We start from the raw sequence: 21,407 nt of genomic DNA on the forward strand, positions 1-21,407 counted from the left end.
GTGGGCAAGTTCTTCAGCGAGGTGGATGCCAACCTGATGTCTGCCCTCTACAACAACTCCTTCTATGCCCGCAAAGAGTCCTACGACTTCCAGTCCGTCTGTGCCCCTGAGGCCCAGAGCAACACGGGTGCTGCACCACGTGGTGTCTTTGTGGTGAGTGCCCTTCGACCCATGGCTGTGCCGGCATCATTCATGGGTCCCACCACCTCACCACCCCTCTTCCCGCAGCCCACCGTGGCCGACCTGCTGAACCTGGCCTGGTGGACCTCGGCAGCAGCCTGGTGAGTGCTGGGCCCTGCATGGCAAGAAGGACGTTGGGGTGCTGGAGGGCATCCAAGGGAGAGCAATGAAGCTGGGGAAGTGCCTAGAGAACAAATCTAAGTGGGGAGAGTCTGGGGGAACTGGGATTGTTTAGCATGGGGAGGAGGAGGCTCAAGAAGACCTCATCGCCCTCTGCAATGACTTCAAAGGAGGCTGTGACAAGATGGAGTTGATCTCTTCTGCCAAGCAACGGGTGTAGGATGAGAGGGGATGGCCTGGAGCTGTGCCAGGGGAAGTTTAGTTTGGATATCAGGAAAAATGTCTTTACAGAAAGGGTTGTGAAGCCCTGGGACAGGCTGTCCAGGGAGGTGGTTTGCGTCAGCGCCCTGGAGGCATCAAAGAGATGTGGATGTGGTGTTTGGGGACATGTGTTGGCTTAGCTGTGAATTTGGCAGAGCTGTGCCAACAGTTGGACTTGATGACTTAAGGGATCACTTCCAATCAAAATGATTCCGTGATTCTGTGAGCGCCATCTGTGCCTCATCCCTTGTCTGGGGCACCACTGGGTGACACCAGTGTGTTCTCAGGGACGCACGGCTCACACAGCCACGTTCCCATCTCCAGGTCCCTCTTCCAGCAATTCCTCTACAGCCTCACCTACAGCAGCTGGTTTCAGACAGGTGAGAGCCACCTTGGTCCCAGGGGTGGGTGGACGGGTGATGTCCCCTCACTGGACACCCACAGCCACGGGACACTGTGTCGATGCAGAGGACGTCATGGCAGAAGGCATGGAGGCGAGGGAGACGAGCTGCATCATGAAGCAGACGCAGTACTACTTCAGCACCGTCAATGCCACTTACAACGCCATCATCGACTGTGGGAACTGCTCCAGGTGGGTCTGTCCCCTACATCCTGGTGGTGTCCCCGTGGGCCTCAGGGAGGGATGGTGACACAAGGCCAACGCCACCCGTGCGTCCTCCAGGCTGTTCCACGCGCAGAGGCTGGCCAACACCAACCTGCTCTTCGTGGTGGCTGACAAGCCCCTGTGCAGCCAATGCGAGTCCGTCAAGCTGCTGCAGGCTGAGGTCAGGGGTATCCTTTGGAGACACGGTGCCATCCCTGCAGGTGGCACAGGGACAACGGGGCAAGGGGAGGGCAGGGCAGGGGGAGCTGCCTCATGGCCATGGGGCACCATGAGGACCTTGAGGTGCACTGTGTTCCCCTGCCACACTGGTCCCCGTCGTTTCCTTGACCCACTAAGCTCCCCCGAGAGACCCGAACCAGTGTGAGCTGGTGGACAGGCCCCGCTACCGGAAAGGCCCCCACATCTGCTTTGACTACAATGCAACAGTACGTGAGGGGCTGAGGGGGCATGGAGCTGGGGGAGGGGCTGAAAGGGATCAGAGGGGGGGAATCCCCCTAGAGGGGGGCAAAGCCTTGGGGTGCCCTCCTGGGAAGGGTGGGGACAGAGCTTTGGGGGCCTCTCTGGGGGAGATCAGAGCCATGAGATTTCCCTCTGGGGGATCCGGAGCCATAGGGTGCCTAAGGGAGGGGGCATCACCATGGGGGGCCCAGGGGAGCATCGTTATGTGGGGGCACAGGGGCGGATCACACCGTATCCCCCTGCGGCGTGCTGTTGGCTCTGTGAGTGCCCCATGTCTGCTCTCCCTTTGCCCCCCCAGGAAGATACCTCAGACTGCGGCCGAGGGGCATCCTTCACCCCCTCCCTCGGGGTCCTGCTCTCCCTGCAGTTGCTGCTCCTCTACGCCAGCACCAGCCGGCACCCGCTGCCCCCGGCCGCCTGCCTTTAACCCACGCCCGCCGCCCTCCTGTTCTCTCAGCCTCCATCTCCATTCCCTTTCCAAGGCCCGGTGGGATGGGAGCAACCCCCCCACAGCCCCACGGCCTCGGGGCCGCGCTCCCCACGGCCACATCCAAAGAAGAGCTGGGGTGTGGGCAGGGGCCCCCCCAGCCGGGACGGCGTCCGGCCCCCCCCGGCCACTTGGACTCCGAAAGCCCCCCCTGTCTGCCCCCCACCGCTGCAGCCTCCCCCCCCCTTCCCCCTCGCCTATTTTTTTAGCCTCAAGATTTTAAACCAGATCTTTCTACATCTAGTTCAGCCTGGAGAACGATGGTGCGTGTTGTCGGTGACAAAGACACGTGGGCTAAAAGGGGAAAAAAATTACACACAAAAAAAAAAAAAAGAAGGGAAGAGAAGTTGGCCTGCCTGTCCTGCTCAGTATGGTCACGGGGATGCCGGCCCCCAGGGTGCAGGAGGACAGTGGTTGCAGTGTCCCTGCGGCACGGGGCTCGGTGCGGGGAGCCAGGTGTCGCCTTCACCGGGACAGGACCAAGCCCATGGTCCCCACCCTCAGCTCATCCGCTCTCATTCGTGTGTCTTGGGCACAGATATTGGGGTGAAAAGGAGGGGGAAAAAAAAAAAAAAAAAAAGACAAAAATCGTTTTTTTTTTTCTTTTCTGTTCTGCAGATCACTGTGAAACCTTTCCCATCCACCTGCCCCAGCTCTGCTTGGCCCCTCTGTCCTGCCCTGCAAAAGAAACCGCGCACCAGCCAGCGGGACAGGGCAGGACATGTGTCCCCACATGGGACACTCTGAGCGTCCCCAAATGGGACATGCCATGTGTCCCCAAATGGGATGCACCATGTGCCCCCACACAGGAAGCAGTGAGTGTCCCCATATGGGAAATGCCATGTGTCCTCAGATGGGATGCACTGTGTGTCCCCATAGAGGACGTGTTTTGTGTCCCCAAAACAGGATGCACTGAGCATCTCCAAATGGGACATGCAGTGTGTCCTCAAATGGGATGCACCGTGTGTCCCCAAATGGGAAGCACTGAGTGTCCCCAGATGGGATGCACAGTGTGTCCCCAGAGAGAACATGCCACTTGTCCCCAGACAGGATGTGCCATATGTCCCCAGACAGGACGTGCTGCCTGTCCCCAAACGGGACACACCGTGTGTCTCCTGACGGGACGTGCCACCTGTCCCCAGCCCTGTGTCGCCAGCAGGGCCATGCCAAGTGCCAGGTGCTGTCAGCTCCTCGCTGGCTGTCCCCAGCCCCGGCCCCACCGGCATTTGGGGGGACAGGAGCGGGCAGCAGGCCAGCCGGAGGGGCTGGGGAGGCGCTGATAAGCGCTGGGGTTAATTAATGGTCATTCTGCTTGTAGCTTTCTCAGTCAGTGTGTGTTTGGTTACTGTCTCTGGGAACCGTGTTTGAACAGATGGCTCTGTGTTACCAGGAGTGTGTGTACTGCTGTAGTCTAGTTAGGTGCTCCGCGAGAAACCGCCACTATACAGAACTATAAATATATACATATATAGTCTATTTTAAGTTAAAACCAAGAGACGAAGGGACGGCGCAGCCCCGGCCCCCTGCCCCACCAGCGCCGTGTCCGCCCCTTCCCACCCCGAAAGCTTCTCTCTGCTCATTCAAAGGCTTTGGGTTTTTAATTGGTTTAATTTAATTTATTTTTAATTTGTTCATTTCTTTTTGTACAGAAGAGTTGGAAAACTTCAAAAACCAACAAAATGACAATTTGTAAGATATTGTGCGTGTGACTCCTTGTAAAATATTTTCAAATGGTTTATTACAGAGACTCAGTTATTAAATAATGTTCATATTTTCACTTCACAGGTGGTGGCTGCATCATTTCCCAGGGGTGTGGGGGGGGGGGGGAGAGGGGAAGGATGTTGGCTTGCTCCCTTTGGTTGGTCTGTGCCAGGGGACACGGGCAAGACACGGGTGGGCCCATGCAGCCCACATCCCCAGCCCCGGGCTGCCCTGTCCCTGCATCCCTTTATCCCCTGCGTCCCCTGATGAACATGTCCCCATGTCCATGTTCCCGAGTGCCCTGTGACTGTCCCATGCTACGTACCCCCACAATGCCCCTGTGTGTCTGCGTCTCCTGTGTGGCTCCCACCAGTGCCCACTGATCGTCCCTGGCTCACACTGTGCCCTCACACCCACGTCCCCCAGATCTGCCCCCTGAACCACCAACCCTACATCCCCCAACCCCTGTCCCACAGCATCCGTGCCCTCAGCGGCCACAGCCTCTCCTTGTCAGCGTCCCGACGTCTGCGGCCCCTCCGTGACCGAGCCCGCTGTCTGTGTCTGTCCCTCTCATGTCCGTGTCTCCTATGTCCGCCCCCCTCGTGTCCGTGTCCCCTGTATCCGTGCCCCATGTCCCTAGTCCCCACATTCTGCCCCCGATATCCGTGCCCCCAGTGTCTGTGCCCCCCATTTCCACGTCCTCACCGCGCCAGCGTCCCTCACGTCTGTGACTCCCATGCCGGCGCCCACGTGCCCGTCCCTACGCCCCCCACGTGTCCCCGCTCACGGCAGACGCCGCGTGGGGCGGGGCTGCCCCTCCCCTCCCTGGCCCCGCCCCCACCCTCATTGGCCCCGCCCTCCAGCTGCAGGCCCCGCCCCTCCGCTCCGTCCACGCCGCTCGCGCGCAGGCCCCGCCCCTCCGCGGCGCATGCGCACAGCGCTGTTTGTCCGCGCCCGGCCTGGCCTAGCGGCGCGGCCCGAGAGGGGACGTGCGGCGCGGGGGTCGGGGCCGGCGAGCGCGGGCGGGGGCAGGGTCCGGCGGGGGGAGCCGCGAGGGGGCCCGGCCCCGCCCCTCCGGGGGTAGGCCCGGAGCTCGGGGCCCCGTCGGCCTCCTCCCCGCGGCGGGCCGGGCCCGAAGATGCGGCGGTACCTGCCGGTGGCCCGGCAGCACTGCGTGGCGGCGCTGGGCGGCACCAGCGTGGTGGTGAAGGCGGTGAGCGGCGCCGTGCTGCTGCTGTACGCGCTGTCCTTCGCGCTGGACACGGCTTACGGGCTGGCGGTGACGCCCGGCTTCCTGTTCCTGCCCCGCTGCTGGCTATGGACGCTGCTGACGCACGGGCTGGTGGAGCGGCGGGCGGCCGGCGTGGCGCTCAGCCTGGGCGCGGTGGTGGCGGCCGGGCGGCTGCTGGAGCCGCGCTGGGGGGCCCTGGAGCTGCTCGTCTTCTTCGCCGTGGTCAACGCCTCCGTGGGGCTGCTGGGGGCCGCCGCCTACTTCCTCACCTACGCCGCCACCTTCCACGTGGCCTACCTGTTCGACGTGCACATCCACGGCGGGCTCGGCTTCCTGGCCGGCGTTCTGGTGGCCCTCAAGCAGACCATGGGCGACAGCACCGTGCTGAGGGTGCCCCAGGTGCGAATGAAGGCCGTGCCCGTGCTGCTGCTCCTGCTGCTGGCCGCGCTGCGGCTCGCCACCCTCATCGAGAGCCCCGCGCTGGCCTCCTACGGCTTTGGGCTGCTCTCCAGCTGGGTCTATCTCCGCTTCTACCAGCGGCACAGTAGGGGCCGCGGAGACATGTCCGACCACTTCGCCTTTGCCACGTTCTTCCCTGAGATCCTGCAGCCTGCGGTGGGGCTGGCAGCCAACCTGGTGCACACACTTCTGGTGAAGGTGCGGCTCTGCCGGAAGACGGTGAAGCGCTATGATGTGGGCGCCCCGTCCTCCATCACCATCAGCCTCCCGGGAACGGACCCACAGGATGCCGAGAGGAGAAGGTACCACTCACCCCGCTCTGCCCGGCATACGTTGGCCGGTGGAGCTCTTAATGTGGGGGTTGGAGGCTCGGGGCTCTGAAGGGAGCCTTCTCGGGGGGCTCAGCAGCTGGCACTTGTCCATTGCCATTGCCCACTTGCTGGTGAAGTGCTGGGAGTGCAGCTGGGGCAGGACACCACCCTCGCTTTCCAGGGTAGAGCCAAAGTACTGGGGATGAGTGGGAGGCCTGGAGAGGGGTCAGGGAGGGGAGACATGGTTCCTGTGGCTGTGCTGTCACCTGGCATAGTGAGAGCTGATCAGCACCGTGACCGAGCCCTCCCTGCATGTGCAACCGTGCTTCGGTCATGGGGCAAGGCACCAGCTCACTGTTCCTGTACAGTTCTTAGAGTGGTTCCCATGTGAGCCAACAGCAGCCAAATGCACTGCATGGGAAGGGAACTGTGCATCTCAGAGCAGAGGTGGCTCTGTTTGGCTTCATTGTCTTCAGTGCAGCACCTGCTCAAGCAGCATGGGCATGGCGGGGATCCTTGGTGCTGGTCAGAAACGCAGCATGACTGGTTCCAGCTGCATGTGGGGCAAAGGAGCGGGGCAAAGCGGTAACGCATTTCAAAGTCCCCTCACACCAGCCTTCACCCACCTTTGCTCTGCAGGCAGCTGGCCTTGAAGGCGCTGAACGAGCGGCTGAAGCGTGTGGAAGACCAGACAGCCTGGCCCAGCATGGAGGACGAGGAGGAGGAGGTGGTGGTGAAGAGTGAAGGCCCGCTGCTCCCCGAGGCCAGCGTGGCTGGGAAGGCAGCTGGCCATGAGAGCAGCCTGATCACCTTTGAGGATGCCCCGTCCCAGCCATGAGCTGCAGCTGCATTGCCCCCTTCTCCCCACCCTGGCTCTGCGGGAGAGCTGCAGGTGCCCACACGGGACGCTGCCTGCGGGGACGCTGCTGACCCAGGGGCAGGGGCTACCTCAGAGCCACGGGGCTCTGCTTCTCGCTGCCTGCTGGAGTGGCTGGGGCTTCTCATGAGGAGGTGGATGTCTGTGCTGGGGGCTTTGTTCCAGAGGGAGACTTGGAACCGATCCATACTGCTCAGCTCCATTCCCAAAGGCCTCTGCACTCAGCCACGAAGGAACCTCACAATGCCCTGGGAGCAAAGTCAGCAAGCACCATGCTCTCTTGCTTCTCCTCTGCACTCAGAACTTAATTTTCTCCTTTATTGAGTTAGTTTTGTTCTTACTCTAGGAAATGAGAAGGCTCATGGGTCTCTTTTCCAAATCCCCTGCCTGTTTCCACCCTCCCTCCACCCTGCAGGAGGTAGACAGAGCTCCCACACAGGGCTGGTGCCTGTTTTTTGGCTCTGTCACAGGCACGTAGAACGGGGATCAGCCCTGACTCCCATGGCTTTGTTCTGTTGGTTCTCTCCTCTTTCCTCTCCTGCTGCAGTGACTCCCCAGGAGGAGCCAGTGTCCTTGGCTGCTGCACGACTAATCCGTTTGTCAGATTATCCTAGAAGCTGGAATTAGTTTTTACAGCAGGGCACTCGCTGCTTCCCCTGACACCAGGCTTCTGTCCTGTGGGTAGAAACTGGATCCCCCTCCTCTTCTGCTCCCTCTGTGTGGCTGGGCTGTCCTTGTGAGGGAGAGGCTGCTCCTGGAGCTCCTTACCCTGGGCTCTGGGAGGCAGCCCACAGTGGTGTTATGAATTTATTTTTTTAAAGGACCACACGGGAAGGTTTTGTCAACTAGGAAAAACACAGACATTTCGTTATCAATAAACAGTTCTTTAAAAGAGTGCTTGTCAAGTCCCTGCACTGCACAGGGGGTACGGAACTGCGTGTAGAGGGGATATTCTCCCCAAACCAGGAGCTGCTCAATGCTGGGGTGCTGTGAAGGCTCATGGGGGCCAAGGGTCTGAACCAAGCACCTGCCTACAGTCAGCGCTATTTTCAACCGCTTCCTTGTGGCTCCAAGGCGTCCCTTTCCCTATGTGGGGCCAAAAGCCCCCAGGGCAGTAATGAGGCTGTGCTGTGCTGTAGCTGCCTGAATCTTTATTGAATAAAAGCTCTGGATACAGAGGACTTTCCCAGCTTGGGTGCTGCTCCCAGCTCTCTGGCCCTGCCAGGAGCATGACAGGGAGCAGCCCTGGGGCCACCGCAGCACAGTCCATCGAGCGCCACTCCACTGGGGCTGGAGAGGCAGCTGCTGTAGGAGGAGAGGAGCTGTGATTCTTTCCAGGGTCACTGCTCCACGAAGCCTGCTCCCTCCACTCTGTTGAGGATGGGTACCCACACAGGCGTTTGCTGAGAATTCTCCTGTGCTCGTACCATTCTCTGCACTCCTCAGAGGGATGAACCAGGCCCCTGCAGGCTGCAAAACACCCCCTGGTGCCCAATAGGCCGTAACCTTGCCACCATTAGCCCCGTGGCACAGGGATTTGTGCGTGGATGGAAAGGAAGGAGGATGGAGTGGGACTCCCCAGCTCTCTCACTCCCTGTGCTGGGGACCGGCGGTGTCACCGGAGCTGCGATGCGCCCCGCAGCCACCACGGTCCATCTGGGATGAAGGAGCTGCAGAGCATCCGGGCCGGAGCACTCAGTGCTGGCTCCGCTTGCGGTACAGGTAGGCGTTGCTCACCTGGTTCATCACCACCAGGCTGGTGAGCACGGGACACAGCATGGCCAGGTACCAGGCGGCCCCTCGGGCGGCAGCAGTGAACCACAGTGAGCACATGCCCAGCATCAGGCTGGCACAGCCCAGCAGGTACCCCACCAGCCCGGCTGTGGCGTGGTACAGCCGCAGCTTGCCCGGCGGCCAGCAGCCCGCCAGCTTGGGGTAGAGCAGCAGCAGCCCTCCGAGGCTCTGCGCGGCAAAGTACAGCACGGTCAGCAGCCCGATGCGGCCGTGCCAGGTGCGCAGGTGCCCGGTGCCGTGCAGGTGCTTGTTGTAGGCCACCAGCCCCAGCCCCAGCGCCGCGCACAGCACCGCCAGCGCCTGCAGCGCCCAGTGTGCCCGCGCCTTGGCCTTGCGGGACAGCCCGCGCAGCGGCGAGGCCTCCGGCGAGAACACGAGCAGCGCCTCGGTCATCAGCAGCGACACCTGCGGGCGGAGCGAGAGGGTCGGCGAAGCCCCCGGGCCCGGCCCCCGCCCCGCGGCCCGGGACTCACCGCCAGCGCCATCAGCAGCGGGTGCCAGGAGAACAGGCCTGCAAGGGAAGCGCCCGTCAGCGCTACCGCGCTACCGCCCGCCCGCCCGCCCGCCCGCCCGGCCCCGCCGCCCAGCACTCACTGGAGCCGGGCCGCGCCAGCACGGCCACCCCGGCGGGCAGCCCCAGCGCCGCGGCGTGCGCGGCCGCGCCGGCGGCGGCGCGCAGCGAACGGAAGAGCCGCGAATCGCTTTCGGCCGTCAGCGCCATGCTGGCGCCGGGAAACGGGAGGGCGAAGCGCGCGCAGCGATTGGACGAGGGAGCCGCCGCTCGGCTCCGGCGGCCCCGCCCCGGCCGCACCTCGCGTTCTCTGAGTGGTTGACATGGTTGTCGCTCAAGGAGAGGGCCGCGCCCCCGAGGGGGCGGGGTGGAGGCGGGGCGCATGCGTGCTGCGGCCGGCCAGCTGCCGTAGCGGTGCCGCCATGGGGGGCCGCATAGAGTGCGTGTTTTTCAGCGAGTTCCACCCCACGCTCGGGCCCAAAATCACCTACCAGGTGCGGGGAGGCGCGGCCTGAGGATGGCTGCCGGCGGGGAGGAACGACGGGGATTGGGAACGGTACACGGGGGGCGGCGATGGGGGCGTGACTGCTGCTGGATGGGCTCGGGTGCCGCGGGGAAACAGCGCCGGGGCAGCAGTGGTAGCAGTGGTAGCAGTGGTAGCAGTGGTAGCAGTGGTAGCAGTGGTAGCAGTGGTGCCGGGGCCCGTCGGTTCTGCCTCCCGCAGTCCACCTCTCCTGCAGGTGCCCGAGGACTTCATCTCGCGGGAGCTGTTCGACACCGTGCAGGTGTATGTGATCACCAAGCCCGAGCTGCAGAACAAGCTCATCACTGTGTGAGTGCCGCTGTGAGGGAAGCGGGTGCCTGCCCGCAGCCCCAGCACTGGGCACAGCCCCTGTCCTCCCGCAGCACTGCCATGGAGAAGAAGCTGATCGGCTGCCCGGTGTGCATCGAGCACAAGAAGTACAGCCGCAACGCCCTGCTCTTCAACCTCGGCTTCGTCTGTGATGCGCGAGCCAAGGCCTGTGCGCTGGAGCCCATCGTCAAGAAGCTGGCGGGGTACCTCACCACACTGGAGGTGCGCCAGCCTCTGGCTGTGCTGAGTGGAGAGGGTCAGGGTGGGCAGTAGGGAAAGCTGCTGGACTGTGAGAGCGGTCAGACACTGCAACAGGCTTTCCAGAGGGCCGATTGGTGTCCTGCAGCCCATCTGTGTTCATGAGGCTTTTGGGCAATACCCTCAGTTATGTGCTGTAGCTTGTGGTTATCCCTGAAGAGGTCAGACTGAGTGGTCATGAAGGTCCCTGAAAACTTCTTGCTTCTTGCTCCTCCCCCCCCCAGGAAGAGCTGACACAATTTTCTCCCTTCTTTAGCTGGAAAGCGGTTTCATCTCTAATAAAGAGAGTAAACAGAAGCTGGTGCCTATTATGACCATCCTGCTGGAGGAGCTGAATGCTAAAGGAAAGTGCACCCTGCCCATAGGTAGGTACTGTGCATCAAGGGCAGAGTGGGGCTGGGGGGGATGCTGCCCCAACACTTTGTCCTCACAGTCAGAGCTTGCCTGAGCCACCTTGGCTCAAAGGAATGGAGTTTTGGCCAGAAACTCCTCTGCTCATGTGGCTTCCAGATGTTCTGGGGCTACTGATGGCAAGCTCCAGAGGTGTCTCTTGGAACTGAAGTTCATCTTCCCTCCAGATGAGTCAAACACCATCCACCTGAAGGTGATTGAACAGCGGCCAGACCCCCCCATCGTGCAGGAGTACGATGTGCCTGTCTTCACCCAGAACAAGGATGACTTCTTCAACTCCCAGTGGGACCTCACCACACAACAGGTGCGTGCAGAGAGGGTGCTTGGGATGGGAACTACCCTGGAGCTTCGCATGGTCCCCAGCATAATTCAGTGTTTCCCACTTTGTGTTGGGACTGCAGATGACTCATTCGCCCAGTGTGCAGTGGGTTTTCACAGGCAGCAGGCTGCTGATATGGATGGCTCGTTATTTTGCTGTTTCACTCCCCACTTCCTCCTGCCTCTCCACTCTCAGATCCTGCCGTACATTGATGGGTTTCGGCACGTTCAGAAGATTTCTGCTGAAGCAGATGTGGAGCTGAACTTGGTGCGCATTGCCGTGCAGAACCTCCTGTGAGTGCAGTCATGGTGGGGGCTGCCCAAGGCAGGGGACCTCTGCTCCTCTCACCTTTCCCCTTGCCCTGCAGGTACTATGGGGTCGTCACACTCGTCTCCATACTTCAGGTGAGCTGATGCCTGTGCTGTGGGGAGGCTGTGCTGGGGGCACCCATCGATCCCCCAGAGCCATGGTGAAGCCAAGCCGCTTGTCACTTGCTCCTCAGTACTCCAACGTGTACTGCACCACACCAAAGGTCCAGGACGTGGTGGATGACAAGTGCCTCCAGGAGGAGTGCCTGTCCTATGTCACCAAGCCAGGTGTGCTACAGCTGTGCTAAGCTCCAAATGCTTGGGAACGTGCCCATGGGGGCTGACAGCAGCACATCCCCACAGGGCACAAGCGAGCCAGCCTCCGTGACGTCTTCCAGCTGTACTGCGGCCTCAGCCCCGGTACCACGGTGCGGGACCTCATCTCCCGCTACACCCTGCAGCTGCAGCGCGTGGATGAGAGGTGCGAGCCCTGGGTGGTGGGGGCAGATGCGGAATGCTGAGGCAGAGGAGCGGGGGCTGCCTGAGGGCTCAGTGTCACGCTCACCCCCAGGAGACTCATCCAGTTCGGGCTGATGAAGGGGCTCATCCGGCGGCTGCAGAAGTACCCGGTGAAGGTGGCACAGGACGAGCGTAGCCTTCCGGCCCGTCTCTACACAGGGTGCCACAGCTACGATGAGATCTGCTGCAAGACGGGTGAGTGAGCCACCCTGCCTCGCCTCTGCGAGCTCCCAAACCACGTGTGTTTGGAGCGTCCTGAACACGCGGGGGCGGAGATGCTTAGGCAGTGTTAGGAGGGAGGGGGGGTGCGGCCCCCGGCGATCAGCACCCCCTTTTCACCCTAGGCATGAGTTACAAGGAGCTGGACGAGCGCCTGGAGAACGACCCGAACATCATCGTGTGCTGGAAGTGACGGAGCCGGCCCGGCCGGGGTGCGCGCCGCGTGTGTCCCCGCGTGCCCGCGTCCTCCTCCGCGCGTACCGCAGCCTGCTGGCACTCCTCCGCGCCTCCAGGGGGCGCCAGAGGTTCTAGCGCGCCTCAAAGGGAGTTCTGGAGATCCCTCTCACCAGCGGCGCCGCCGTAGCCATAGCGACGCCACCGACGCCATGGCCGCCGCGGAGCCGCTGTCGCCCGGCGAGGCCGAGGCGCTGGTGCGGGCCTTGCGTGGCACCGAGCTGCGGGACGCCGGCGGGAAAGGGTGCGGGGAGCGGGTCCGGCTCTGGGGCGGCCACGCGGGGCCTGGAAGGGGAGAGGGGGGCGGGGGTATCGATTTGAGAAGTCCCCCTCCTGAGGTGATGGGGGGGCTTCAGCAGAGCATGGGGGTGAGGAGGGACGGGGCAGTGAGGGGAATGTCTGAGGATTCCCTCACAGGGAGTGGTGGGTTTGGGGGTCACCAGAGGGCCTTGGAGGGGGTAAGGAGGGGCCTCAGGTAGTGGGGCACCCGGAAGGTGGGGGGGGGTGTAGAGGATGAGGAGCTGATGTTTGAGGTATCTCCCATGGCGGGAAGTGGGGTCTCCTGGATGGGGTGCAAGGGGGTGTCGTGGCAGACCCAGAGGGCCCTGTGGATTGGAGGTATAAATGTGAGGTTTTCACTCATGTTGGGAGGTGGGAGGGGTGTTTTGTGGCCCCCTGAGCGTCTGTGTGGGACTGCGGGCTGAGGAGGGGCACTCAGGGTGACCTGGCTGTCTTGCAGGTGGCTTCGGCAGCATGAGTGTGTGGAGAAGCTGAACATGCATGCCATCCTCAGTGCCTCTGCCGGCCAGGAGCAGCTCCTCATCGAGCTGCTCGTCAGCCACGCCAAGGTGAGCACAGGGGCAGCCGACTCTGCCAAGACCAGGCCCTGCTGCCCAGCCTCATCTCTTGGCTTGGTCCTGCTCAGGGGGAAACACACCGGTGGGCACCCTGCTTCTTCTTGGGCCAGGCTGCAGGAGCTGGGCTTCTCCCACCTGAGCAGTGAGGGTGCCCATGATTTGTCCTTCACGAACCTTGTGGCCCTGATATTTCTCACTGGGTTTCTTCTTTGTGACAAAGCCATGAACTGCGTCAGGAGGGACGGGGTGTGCTGCAGGTAGCGGGTGGGTGTGACAGAGGGCTTTATGCCAGGCTCTCAGCCTCCAGCTGCATCTCATTTTGGAACAAACTGTCGATGGCGAAGAATCTGCTGGCGAAGATGTCGGACTGGTGGTTTGCCATTGTTGCTTTTCAAAAAACATTAAAAGCCAAGCTGTGGTATTCCTGCCTATTGTTCTCTGGTTCCTCCCTGGACAATGTTTGCCATGACCCTTCTGATTGCAGCTCTCTGTCCCGTACCTGGGAGGGCTCAGCCCCAGCATGGTCTGGGCTGCTCAGGGACATCTGGGGCCCTGTCTCTGCCCGGTCCTTGGTCTTCCCCGTCATAACCCAAGCATCACTCTCTGCCTTTCTCTGCTCTCTGAGGCCAGAGACTCAGTAGAAAGCTGTTGATTTCAGATGCCTTCCTACTCAGGACAACTCCAAAATCTGCGTTATTGAACGCACGTGATAAAACTGCTGTTCTTCCTTCAAATGTGATTGTTGTTTTGGGAAACAGCAGATTTGCCTGAGCCCTTTGCTGTCACAGCTTTCCTGCTTGTGCACTGCAATGGAGATGTGTTGCTCTTCACTTGCTGGGCACACAGCGTCTGTGAAGGGAAGGCTCGAAAACTGGTTGTATAAGAAAATAAATTGGTCCTGTGCCACGTGCCTCAGAACAAAACAGGCATGGGGTGCTGTGCACCAGCCTGGTCCTCTGCCTCACATGGGCCTGAAAGGCTGTGCTCCTGTCCAGATTCCTGTTCTCGTCGGAGAGCTGATCTCAGCGGAGCTCTGGAAGCACAAGGTCTTTCCCGTGCTGTGCCGGCTTGAGGATTTCCATCCACGCAGCACCTTCCCCATCTACGTGGTGGTGAGTGGAGGGGGCAGCTGGGACAGGAGCTGGGCATGCAGTGGGGCAGTCCTGGGGACCACCGAGGCACTGGGGCAGGCAGGCTGGTGGCAGAGTGCTCAGCTGGTGCTCCGCCACGTGATGGCCTCAGCCCTTTGTAGTGTTCCTCAGAAACCCGTGTGGGTGCTTGGGTCACCCTGCCAGCTCTGAAATGTGGTGCTGGATATGCATCGTGACAGGAACAGGAATGAGAGAACTGCCCATCTCCTGGAGCTGCGGGAGAGCTGAGTAAACCGCAGAATCAGTTCATTGGCTGGAAGTGGGGCAGACACCACTACCTTTATTGCATTGAAGTTCTCAGATTTGTGATTTTTACCTCTCAGCAGGCTGAAATGCTGCTGTGGACAACAGGTTCTGTACCTGTTGGATAACTTCCCTGCAGGATTGTGCTTTGTCTGCTGAAGTCTAACACAGCCTTGGGGTTTTGACAGACCCTGTTATGTCCTTGCTGTTCCTGCAACCTGGAGCAGCTCCTCAGCGCATGAAAAACCAGATGACAAGTGCCCTGGATCTGCCTAATCTCACACCACCCTTCTTGGAGAGGCACCAAAGCTTTTTAGGGAGCACTGAAGTTTGAAGTTCCCATCCCTGCTCCCAGGCAGCAATGCCCCAGGGGTAACTGCCCCTCTTGGAGCACTGTTTTTCTCCAGTGTTTCTAACTACAGCTGAAGTGCCTCCAAGCTAAAAAGAATAAATAGTTTTTTTCTTACTGAGAGCAGCAGTCCCTTGGGCCACTCCTGTCAGGAGAGTGATTCAGGAACTTTCCTTCTCTCTGGAGGGCTGCTATCCTGGAGCTAAGACAAATCTAACCCAAAGCTCAGGAGTTTTAGCCAATTCTCAATCAGATCAACATCTTGCTGGGGGAAGGTGGTGTTTTCCCTTGACAGCTGCGTATCTGCAGCATTGCTGCAGGGCAACCTCATAGGATCTCAGACTCAGGACAAGCTGTCCATGCTGCCTTTTGGCCACAGCAGCTGCTTTGGAGGGAAAGAGCCCCACGCTCCATTCCTACCCCCCACCAGCTGCCTCCTGCTGTTTTCCCCCCTCAGCTGCATCACGAAGCCTCCATCATCAACCTCCTGGAGACGGTGTTTTTTCACAAGGTAAGCAGCGTGTTCAGCTCTCTTTAGCATAAAGGCATGCAGGCTATAGGGGACTGACTGTGAATCTCTGAACGTCTTGTTATGGCCAAGGAGATCTGTGAGTCGGCAGAGGACAGCATTCTGGATTTAATCGATTACTGCCATCGAAAACTGACCCTGCTCGCAGCTCGAAGTGCCAGCGGACGGGCAGTGACCCAGCAGGAGCTCCGTCCCGAGGAGCTGCCCAGTCCTTCGTCCATGCAGGTGAGCCAAGTGCTGTGGCAGAGGCGGTGGGCAGCCTGCGGAGGCGCAGAGGGTCTGTCTTACAGAGAACACCTTGGCTGCAGCACCAGCACCTCCTGCCCTTCTTGTGGCAGCCTGGTGTTTGCAGTGCTGAGCTCAGGCTGCCTGCTGCTCTCTCCACCCTGCAGCTGTGCTTCCTCCCTGTCTCATTGCAGTGCCAGCTTGAGGTTCCCTGCAAGACAGATTTTGAGCTGGGGGAACCCTGGAGAGCTGATAATAAGGCTAAGGAATGAATGCAGGGGGTTGGGCCATTTGCTGGAATGGTTGATTACATCTCCATGGAGCTTGTGAAGCCACCTGAGCTCGGGCTGCCACTGTAGCCAGCCAGGGTTAACCATGAAAGTGATCCCTGCATCTATCTATGTATGATATAACTGGGAGTTGCCCTAATGCATTTCCAGCCTACTTCCTCAGTCCTCTAAGCAATTCCTCCTGTTAGTGATGCTTTGCAGCAAGCCCAGGCTGCTCCTGCTTGGGTGTACCAGGGCAGCTGCGCTCATGTGTGCTGTGAGAGCTCATTTTGCTTCTCAGCACTGAATTTTTTCTCCCAAAACTCTGCAGATCGTGAGGAGTGTCTGAAGAAATGGACTTAAAGCAATAGCCTGCATACTTGGCAGTGCTTCCTTCTGCATCCATCCTTTGGTTTGCTGCCCAAGCACGTGTTCCTCTTCCAGAAAAGGGGAGGAAATGAAAGGTTCATGAGCACAATAGGGATTTTTTTTCCAGGAAATGTTTTCCCAGCTTGAGGCAGGGTGCTTTCAGTGCGTGCTTTGAGGTGACTTGGGGAAAAATGATCCTTTCAAGCTAGTAGGGCTCTGAAAAGCACTAGCTGCCCAAGGAGCCTGGCTTTCCACACTTCATCCCAGCCCCTCCTGACTTAACATACAGTGATTCCATACTAAAAAGCAGCTTCTGCCCTCTCCTGTGCTGTGTCCTTTATGGCTGTGTGCTGTGGTGGCCACGGAGCAGCCCAAAGCATGGACAGTCCCTGTGTTACGGTGGCAGAGATGAGGTCCAGCTGCCAGCAGGAGCCATAGAGAAGCAGGGCTCCTTCATGCAGCCTCACGCACGCTCCCGCATGGAGCACTGGCGTGGGGAAAACAGGGAGAAGTCACTGCAGGAATTTAGAAGGAAGTTGTTGCATGGGTACTTTATAGGAACACAAATGGCTTAAGATGGGAGCTGCTGGGTTCAGCTCTGCATGCACAGCCGTGAGCCGATGAGCTTGTCTGGACTGGAGAGGAGGAGCAGGCCTCACACAGGGTGTGTGGAGGACGGAAGCTGTGCACACACTGCCTGGAGGCCAAATGGCCTAGCTGGGGGGCTGGCATAACACTGGGAGGGATTTTGCCTGGCCATAAGCTGGAGAGGAGAGGCAGAGCCAGAGAGGCAGGTCAAGAATTGCTGCTGTGCCATGGCCAAGTTTCTCCTCCTTCTATTGGTCATACAGATTCCCCCTCCCACAACCTCACCTGTCTGCAGGGCCACAAGGCAATGCCAGAGAAGATGCCTGTAAGGGACAGGGGCAGGAGGGATGCACTAGAGCAGGCTGCAGGCACTGCTGTCCCTGCTCTGGCAAACAGGCAGTGCTGCTGCAGTCCAGATGAGGACTGGAGTTTGTTTTGCAGGGGTTTGGTTTCCTCCCCAATCTGTGGTCGCTGATGTGCAGCCAACGAGCTGCCTCTTTGTTGCTCTTGGGAAACAGGGCCTGAACTGTGCTTCTCCCCTCCACAGGAGCTGCAGAAGCAGGCGGAGATGATGGAGTTTGAGATTTCCCTAAAAGCGCTGTCCGTGCTGCGGTTCATCACTGACCAGGTGGGCAGGTAGGTGCCCAGGCATGGCAGAGAATGGGCCCCAGCCCAGCTCTGCTCCCGGACCCCTCCTGCAGCTGGCTGCAGCAGCAGTGGCACTGTCCCGAGGGCAAACACAGCAGCACTCCAACCCTACTCTGTGGCACTCAGTGGGAAATGGAGCTGCTCTTACCGTCATTGTTTTTCTCCCATCTCTCCCAGTTGCCTCAGGGAGAGCTTGTATCCGTTTTGGTATTTGCTTGAGAGCGCCATCTCCCCTTTCTGTTAAATCTCCAGTTTGCCCCTGAGCGCGCTGACACGGATGCTGAACACCCACAACCTGCCCTGCCTCCTCGTCGAGCTGGTGGAGCACTGCCCGTGGAGCTGCCGTGAAGCAGGTGTGGGTCGTGCCCTGTGCAGCCCTGCTGGGACCTGCACCTACCGGTAGCTCTTCTGCAGGAGCCCTGGCAGCCCCCACTCCTCTGCAGCCAGGTGCATCCCCCCCTTCCTCCTTGCATCCCTCTGAGCAGCAGTGCGGTGGAAAATGGCACAATCCACTGCAGGCCTATGAGGGGAAAGCATCTCAGCAGGAGTTCACAGTATAGGTAAGGGAGGAAGAGATGCTGGGAAGCACATGGCTCCATGCGTGCTGAGGAGCCCAGCTGGACGTGGGAAACTTTCCTTCCTCCAGCCAGGAAATGCATCCCTTCTCTCTGCATGCATGCTCGGAGTGTCAGAGGGAACTTTGATCCAAGGTCCTGAGGGAGGGACTGGAAAGAAACCAGAATGCAAAGGAGGCATTTCCAGGCTGTGCAGATGCAGGGTTACATCCTCCTCCATTCCCTGGGGCAGCGCATTAGCTTGTTCTGTAACTTCTGTTATAGTTGTGCTACTTCTGGCTTTCACTGGCAGAAGTACCTCAGGAAGAGTGGGTTCTGGCCGTGCTGACGTTCCAAAACATGCCTCTGCAGCAGCTCTGCTGCTACGGTGTGCGTTCCCCCATCATCTACCAGTGTTCTTCAGTCTTGGCCAGTACAGAGAGTGACAGGGACCTTTCAGTTTCTGTCACAACCATATCACTTTAAGATGTGTTCTTAATGCTTTCTGTGCTCTCTAAAATACTGTCCCTGCACCAAGCAGGCACCCTGCTGTGCCACTGGGCAGGCAGAAACAGAGGGGTTTGCCTGAGCCTGGGTGAGGAAGCGGATGAAAGGCAGCATCCAACCCCAGAGCCCTGTTTCCTGGGGCAGCTCTGTCTCTCCCTGGAGCCCTGTGTTCTTTTGTCCCTCAGGCAAGTTCAAGAAGTTTGAGAATGGCACATGGCACGTGGTGCCCCCTGAAGACCAGATGAAGATGACTAAGCTTGATGGGCAGGTGTGGCTCACCCTCCTCAACCTCCTGCTCAGCCCAGAATGCCAGCACAAATACCACTTTGATGGCTTCAACAAGAGCCAGCTCCTTAAGGTAGGCTTCCTGGAGGACAGTGGTGTGAGAGCAGCAGTGCAGTGCTTGGGACTCCTGGGAGTTGCTTTGCCAGTGCCCCACAGTCCCTGCTCGTGCTGTGCTGCTTGCCCTGTGCACATGCAGAGCCCTCGAGTCTCATAACCCTGCTCCCTTGTCCTGACCTCTCTCTGTTTGCTCTTTCCCTACATGGCTGCAGCTCCGTGCATTCCTGACAGACGTCCTCCTGGACCAGCTGCCCAACCTGGTGGAGATGCAGAGATTTCTGAGCCACCTGGCAGTGACAGAGCCAGCTCCTCCAAAGAAGGATCTTGTTCTGGAGCAGGCATGTGGTGACTTCTTTCATCTCTCCTGCTGATCTCTTTTAAGCCTGGTCACTCCCTACCCCTTTTTCCTTCAGCCGAGTCCTGCTCTGGAGAAGCTGTGCCCCAGAATAGCAGCCAAGCACCCATTCCACTGTGACACCCTCACTGCTGGAAACTGTTTGCAAAGAGAGGACGGATCACTGCCCCAGTTCAACTGCTGGCATGTCAGTGGGCAGGGGCAGGACACTGGAGACCTCATCCAGGCTGCTACCCTTCTCTGCATCTCTGCCTTTGGGCTTGCGTGGCTTCTGCCTGCGCCAAGGACAGGCAGGGGGAGCCAGCTGGAGGCACTCACACAGACTCCACTCTCTACCCAGCAAGAGTGAACTCACTCCTTGTCACAAAGCCAAATGGAGAAAAGTTATTTTTCCATTTGACTTCTCTCAAAGCAGCCTCCTCCCCTTCCAGGCTTGGCTATTTTTGCTTGGCATGGGCCATCAGCGCTGTTTGAAGCAGCATCCTCCTCCCCACGTGCTGCTCTTGGCTGGTGCTTTCCCTTTCACAGCAACAAGCCCTTCCCTTGGTGATCGTATTTGGGGAAGTGATGGGTGGAAAAATCTGCTCAGACGAACGGCTGCAGAGCACTGGGTTCATGCTGCTGCCGCAGCCCCAGCTGGCAGAGTGTGAGGATGGTGGGTCTGCCTGGGAGCTGGGTTTTGCCTATTTCACCTAATGCTCACTGCCTTATTGGACGAGTGGCTCTGTTCCCTGTGTACCCACAAGCACGTGCTGCACTGCTCTGCTCCCTGTGCCCAGGGCTAGCTGCCCTCCTGTCCCTGCCTGCTCTGGCTGCCACCTCCCACTCTGCCTCTCCCACCAGGTGCCTGTCATCTGGGACCACATCCTCAAGAAGAACACGGGCAAGTGGGAGGCCATCGCCAAGCACCAGGTGAAGCACGCCTTCAGCCCCACCGAGGAAGAGCTGAAGCTGCAGGCACGCAGGTGAGGCCCCGCTCCGTGCCTTTGTCACCAGGTCCCAGGGAGCGGGGCTGCAGCTGTGGCAGCGTGCTGCTTGCTGCCCCTTCCTTGTGCACAGTCCCCCCTCCCGTCCCGCTGCAGGTGGGCGCAGACATACAGCCTGGACGTGCTGGAGGCCCTCGCCCCCGACAAACCCCGGTGCCGGGTGTGCGGTGTGGAGGCGGCCAAGCGGTGCTCTCGCTGCAGGAATGAGTGGTACTGCACACGGTGAGGGACCTGCAGCTCCCCCTGCCCGTTCTCTGAGCCTTACAGCAGCTTGATGAGCGCTCCCAGGGACGGGGTGCATCCCCCCCGGGCTCTGCAGAGACGGCACGGCCCTGATGCGCGGCTCCCCCCGCAGGGCATGCCAGGTCCAGCACTGGCAGAAGCACCGCACCGCCTGCGACCTGCTGGCCCGGGCGTCGGGCAGTGCGGGTACACTGTGAGCAGGGCAGGCTCTGACCTGCAGCACGGCAAGGCCCGGTTCTCCTTGGAGAAAAGCCCTGTAGCAGCACAAAGGCAGGCTCACAGCCCTTCTCCCCGGTAGCCTCATGGGGCGCAGCCTCCCTGTCACCACCCCCCCTCCTACTGCACCCTGCGGGAGCTCGGCTCCCCCTCTTGTCTCCTCTTTGAAGACAATAAACCACTTCCTTCCCTCCCTCACACCCAGGGAGAGGTTTGTGTGTGTTGCTTTTTACGCTGTGCGACAACAGGAAGCCTGGAGAACTTGAAAAAAGAGAGACCAAAGGTTGGAAACAGGGATCAAAATGGCCAAACCTGCCATCATTGAGGCATGGGCTCACTCTTGCTCCAAGCTCCTTGAGGCAGTGGGACGAGAAGGGCTCAGCATCACCTCCCACTGTTAGAGCAGCGGGGGGTGTTGGGGGGGCAGAGGATGTGGTTAGCGTGGAGCTGAGCGAGCAGGCGTGCTCCTGGGGCTTTGTTAGCTGCCCCTGTAGGGTCCAGAGCTGAGTGCAGAAAGGAATCGTAGAATACCCCCAGCTAGAGGAGACCTGATGGCATCGCCAAGTCCAATGCCCGGCCCCACACTGCATCGTCTGTGAGCAGTGTCCAAATGCCCCTTGAGCTCCAGCAGCTCGGGGCTGTGAGCACTTCTGTAGGGGGAAAAAGAATAGCCTGGGTAGGATTTTTTTGATGCTTCCCCCTCTGCTTTCATCTGAAGGGACTTCAGCACTGAGGCTCAATCCCCTGGGTGTTGCGTGGTCCCAGGGTACCCGGGAGGATGCCGGTGGAGTTACAGGAGCACTGCAGCAGTGGGCTCGGGGCAGGCAGGCTCCCCATGG

General features: G+C 59.8%; 5 protein-coding genes across 5 annotated transcripts in view; 4 read left to right on the forward strand and 1 right to left on the reverse strand.

Annotated features, from left to right (window-relative positions):
* CACNA2D2 (calcium voltage-gated channel auxiliary subunit alpha2delta 2) overlaps nucleotides 1-2,072 on the forward strand; it is a gene marked incomplete at both ends in the record, with an annotated part of 125,681 nt that extends 123,609 nt beyond the window's left edge. Inside the window, 7 exons of the mRNA XM_079540401.1 lie at nucleotides 1-153; nucleotides 229-281; nucleotides 886-941; nucleotides 1,030-1,153; nucleotides 1,244-1,353; nucleotides 1,523-1,611; nucleotides 1,944-2,072. Of these exons, the coding sequence (XP_079396527.1) occupies nucleotides 1-153; nucleotides 229-281; nucleotides 886-941; nucleotides 1,030-1,153; nucleotides 1,244-1,353; nucleotides 1,523-1,611; nucleotides 1,944-2,072 (714 nt within the window). The remainder of the gene's footprint in view (nucleotides 154-228; nucleotides 282-885; nucleotides 942-1,029; nucleotides 1,154-1,243; nucleotides 1,354-1,522; nucleotides 1,612-1,943) is intronic.
* A 2,899-nt stretch (nucleotides 2,073-4,971) lies between these two features.
* On the forward strand, nucleotides 4,972-6,672 carry TMEM115 (transmembrane protein 115; the record flags this gene model as incomplete). The annotated part of the gene is made up of 2 exons (XM_079540458.1): nucleotides 4,972-5,825; nucleotides 6,474-6,672. 2 exons carry the CDS (start codon nucleotides 4,972-4,974, stop codon nucleotides 6,670-6,672), a joined length of 1,053 nt encoding a protein of 350 aa, XP_079396584.1.
* A 1,734-nt stretch (nucleotides 6,673-8,406) lies between these two features.
* CYB561D2 (cytochrome b561 family member D2) lies at nucleotides 8,407-9,226 on the reverse strand (the record flags this gene model as incomplete). The annotated part of the gene is made up of 3 exons (XM_079540139.1): nucleotides 8,407-8,910; nucleotides 8,979-9,016; nucleotides 9,100-9,226. 3 exons carry the CDS (start codon nucleotides 9,224-9,226, stop codon nucleotides 8,407-8,409), a joined length of 669 nt encoding a protein of 222 aa, XP_079396265.1.
* Nucleotides 9,227-9,438: 212 nt separating this feature from the next.
* Nucleotides 9,439-12,096, forward strand: NPRL2 (NPR2 like, GATOR1 complex subunit; the record flags this gene model as incomplete). The annotated part of the gene is made up of 11 exons (XM_079540318.1): nucleotides 9,439-9,510; nucleotides 9,757-9,848; nucleotides 9,923-10,091; nucleotides 10,384-10,492; nucleotides 10,706-10,842; nucleotides 11,053-11,150; nucleotides 11,225-11,261; nucleotides 11,360-11,453; nucleotides 11,529-11,646; nucleotides 11,737-11,879; nucleotides 12,029-12,096. The coding sequence occupies 11 exons, from the start codon at nucleotides 9,439-9,441 to the stop codon at nucleotides 12,094-12,096; spliced, it is 1,137 nt and encodes a 378-aa protein (XP_079396444.1).
* A 193-nt stretch (nucleotides 12,097-12,289) lies between these two features.
* Nucleotides 12,290-20,549, forward strand: ZMYND10 (zinc finger MYND-type containing 10; the record flags this gene model as incomplete). Its single annotated transcript, XM_079540393.1, has 12 exons — nucleotides 12,290-12,381; nucleotides 12,877-12,985; nucleotides 13,990-14,106; nucleotides 15,195-15,248; nucleotides 15,339-15,491; nucleotides 17,265-17,353; nucleotides 17,618-17,718; nucleotides 18,612-18,784; nucleotides 18,981-19,106; nucleotides 19,967-20,088; nucleotides 20,206-20,331; nucleotides 20,465-20,549. 12 exons carry the CDS (start codon nucleotides 12,290-12,292, stop codon nucleotides 20,547-20,549), a joined length of 1,347 nt encoding a protein of 448 aa, XP_079396519.1.
* Nucleotides 20,550-21,407: the final 858 nt, after the last annotated feature.

The sequence above is a fragment of the Tetrao urogallus genome (genome assembly GCF_951394365.1).
Source record: "Tetrao urogallus genome assembly, chromosome: 10".
In the NCBI taxonomy this organism is placed as follows: Eukaryota; Metazoa; Chordata; class Aves; order Galliformes; family Phasianidae; genus Tetrao; species Tetrao urogallus.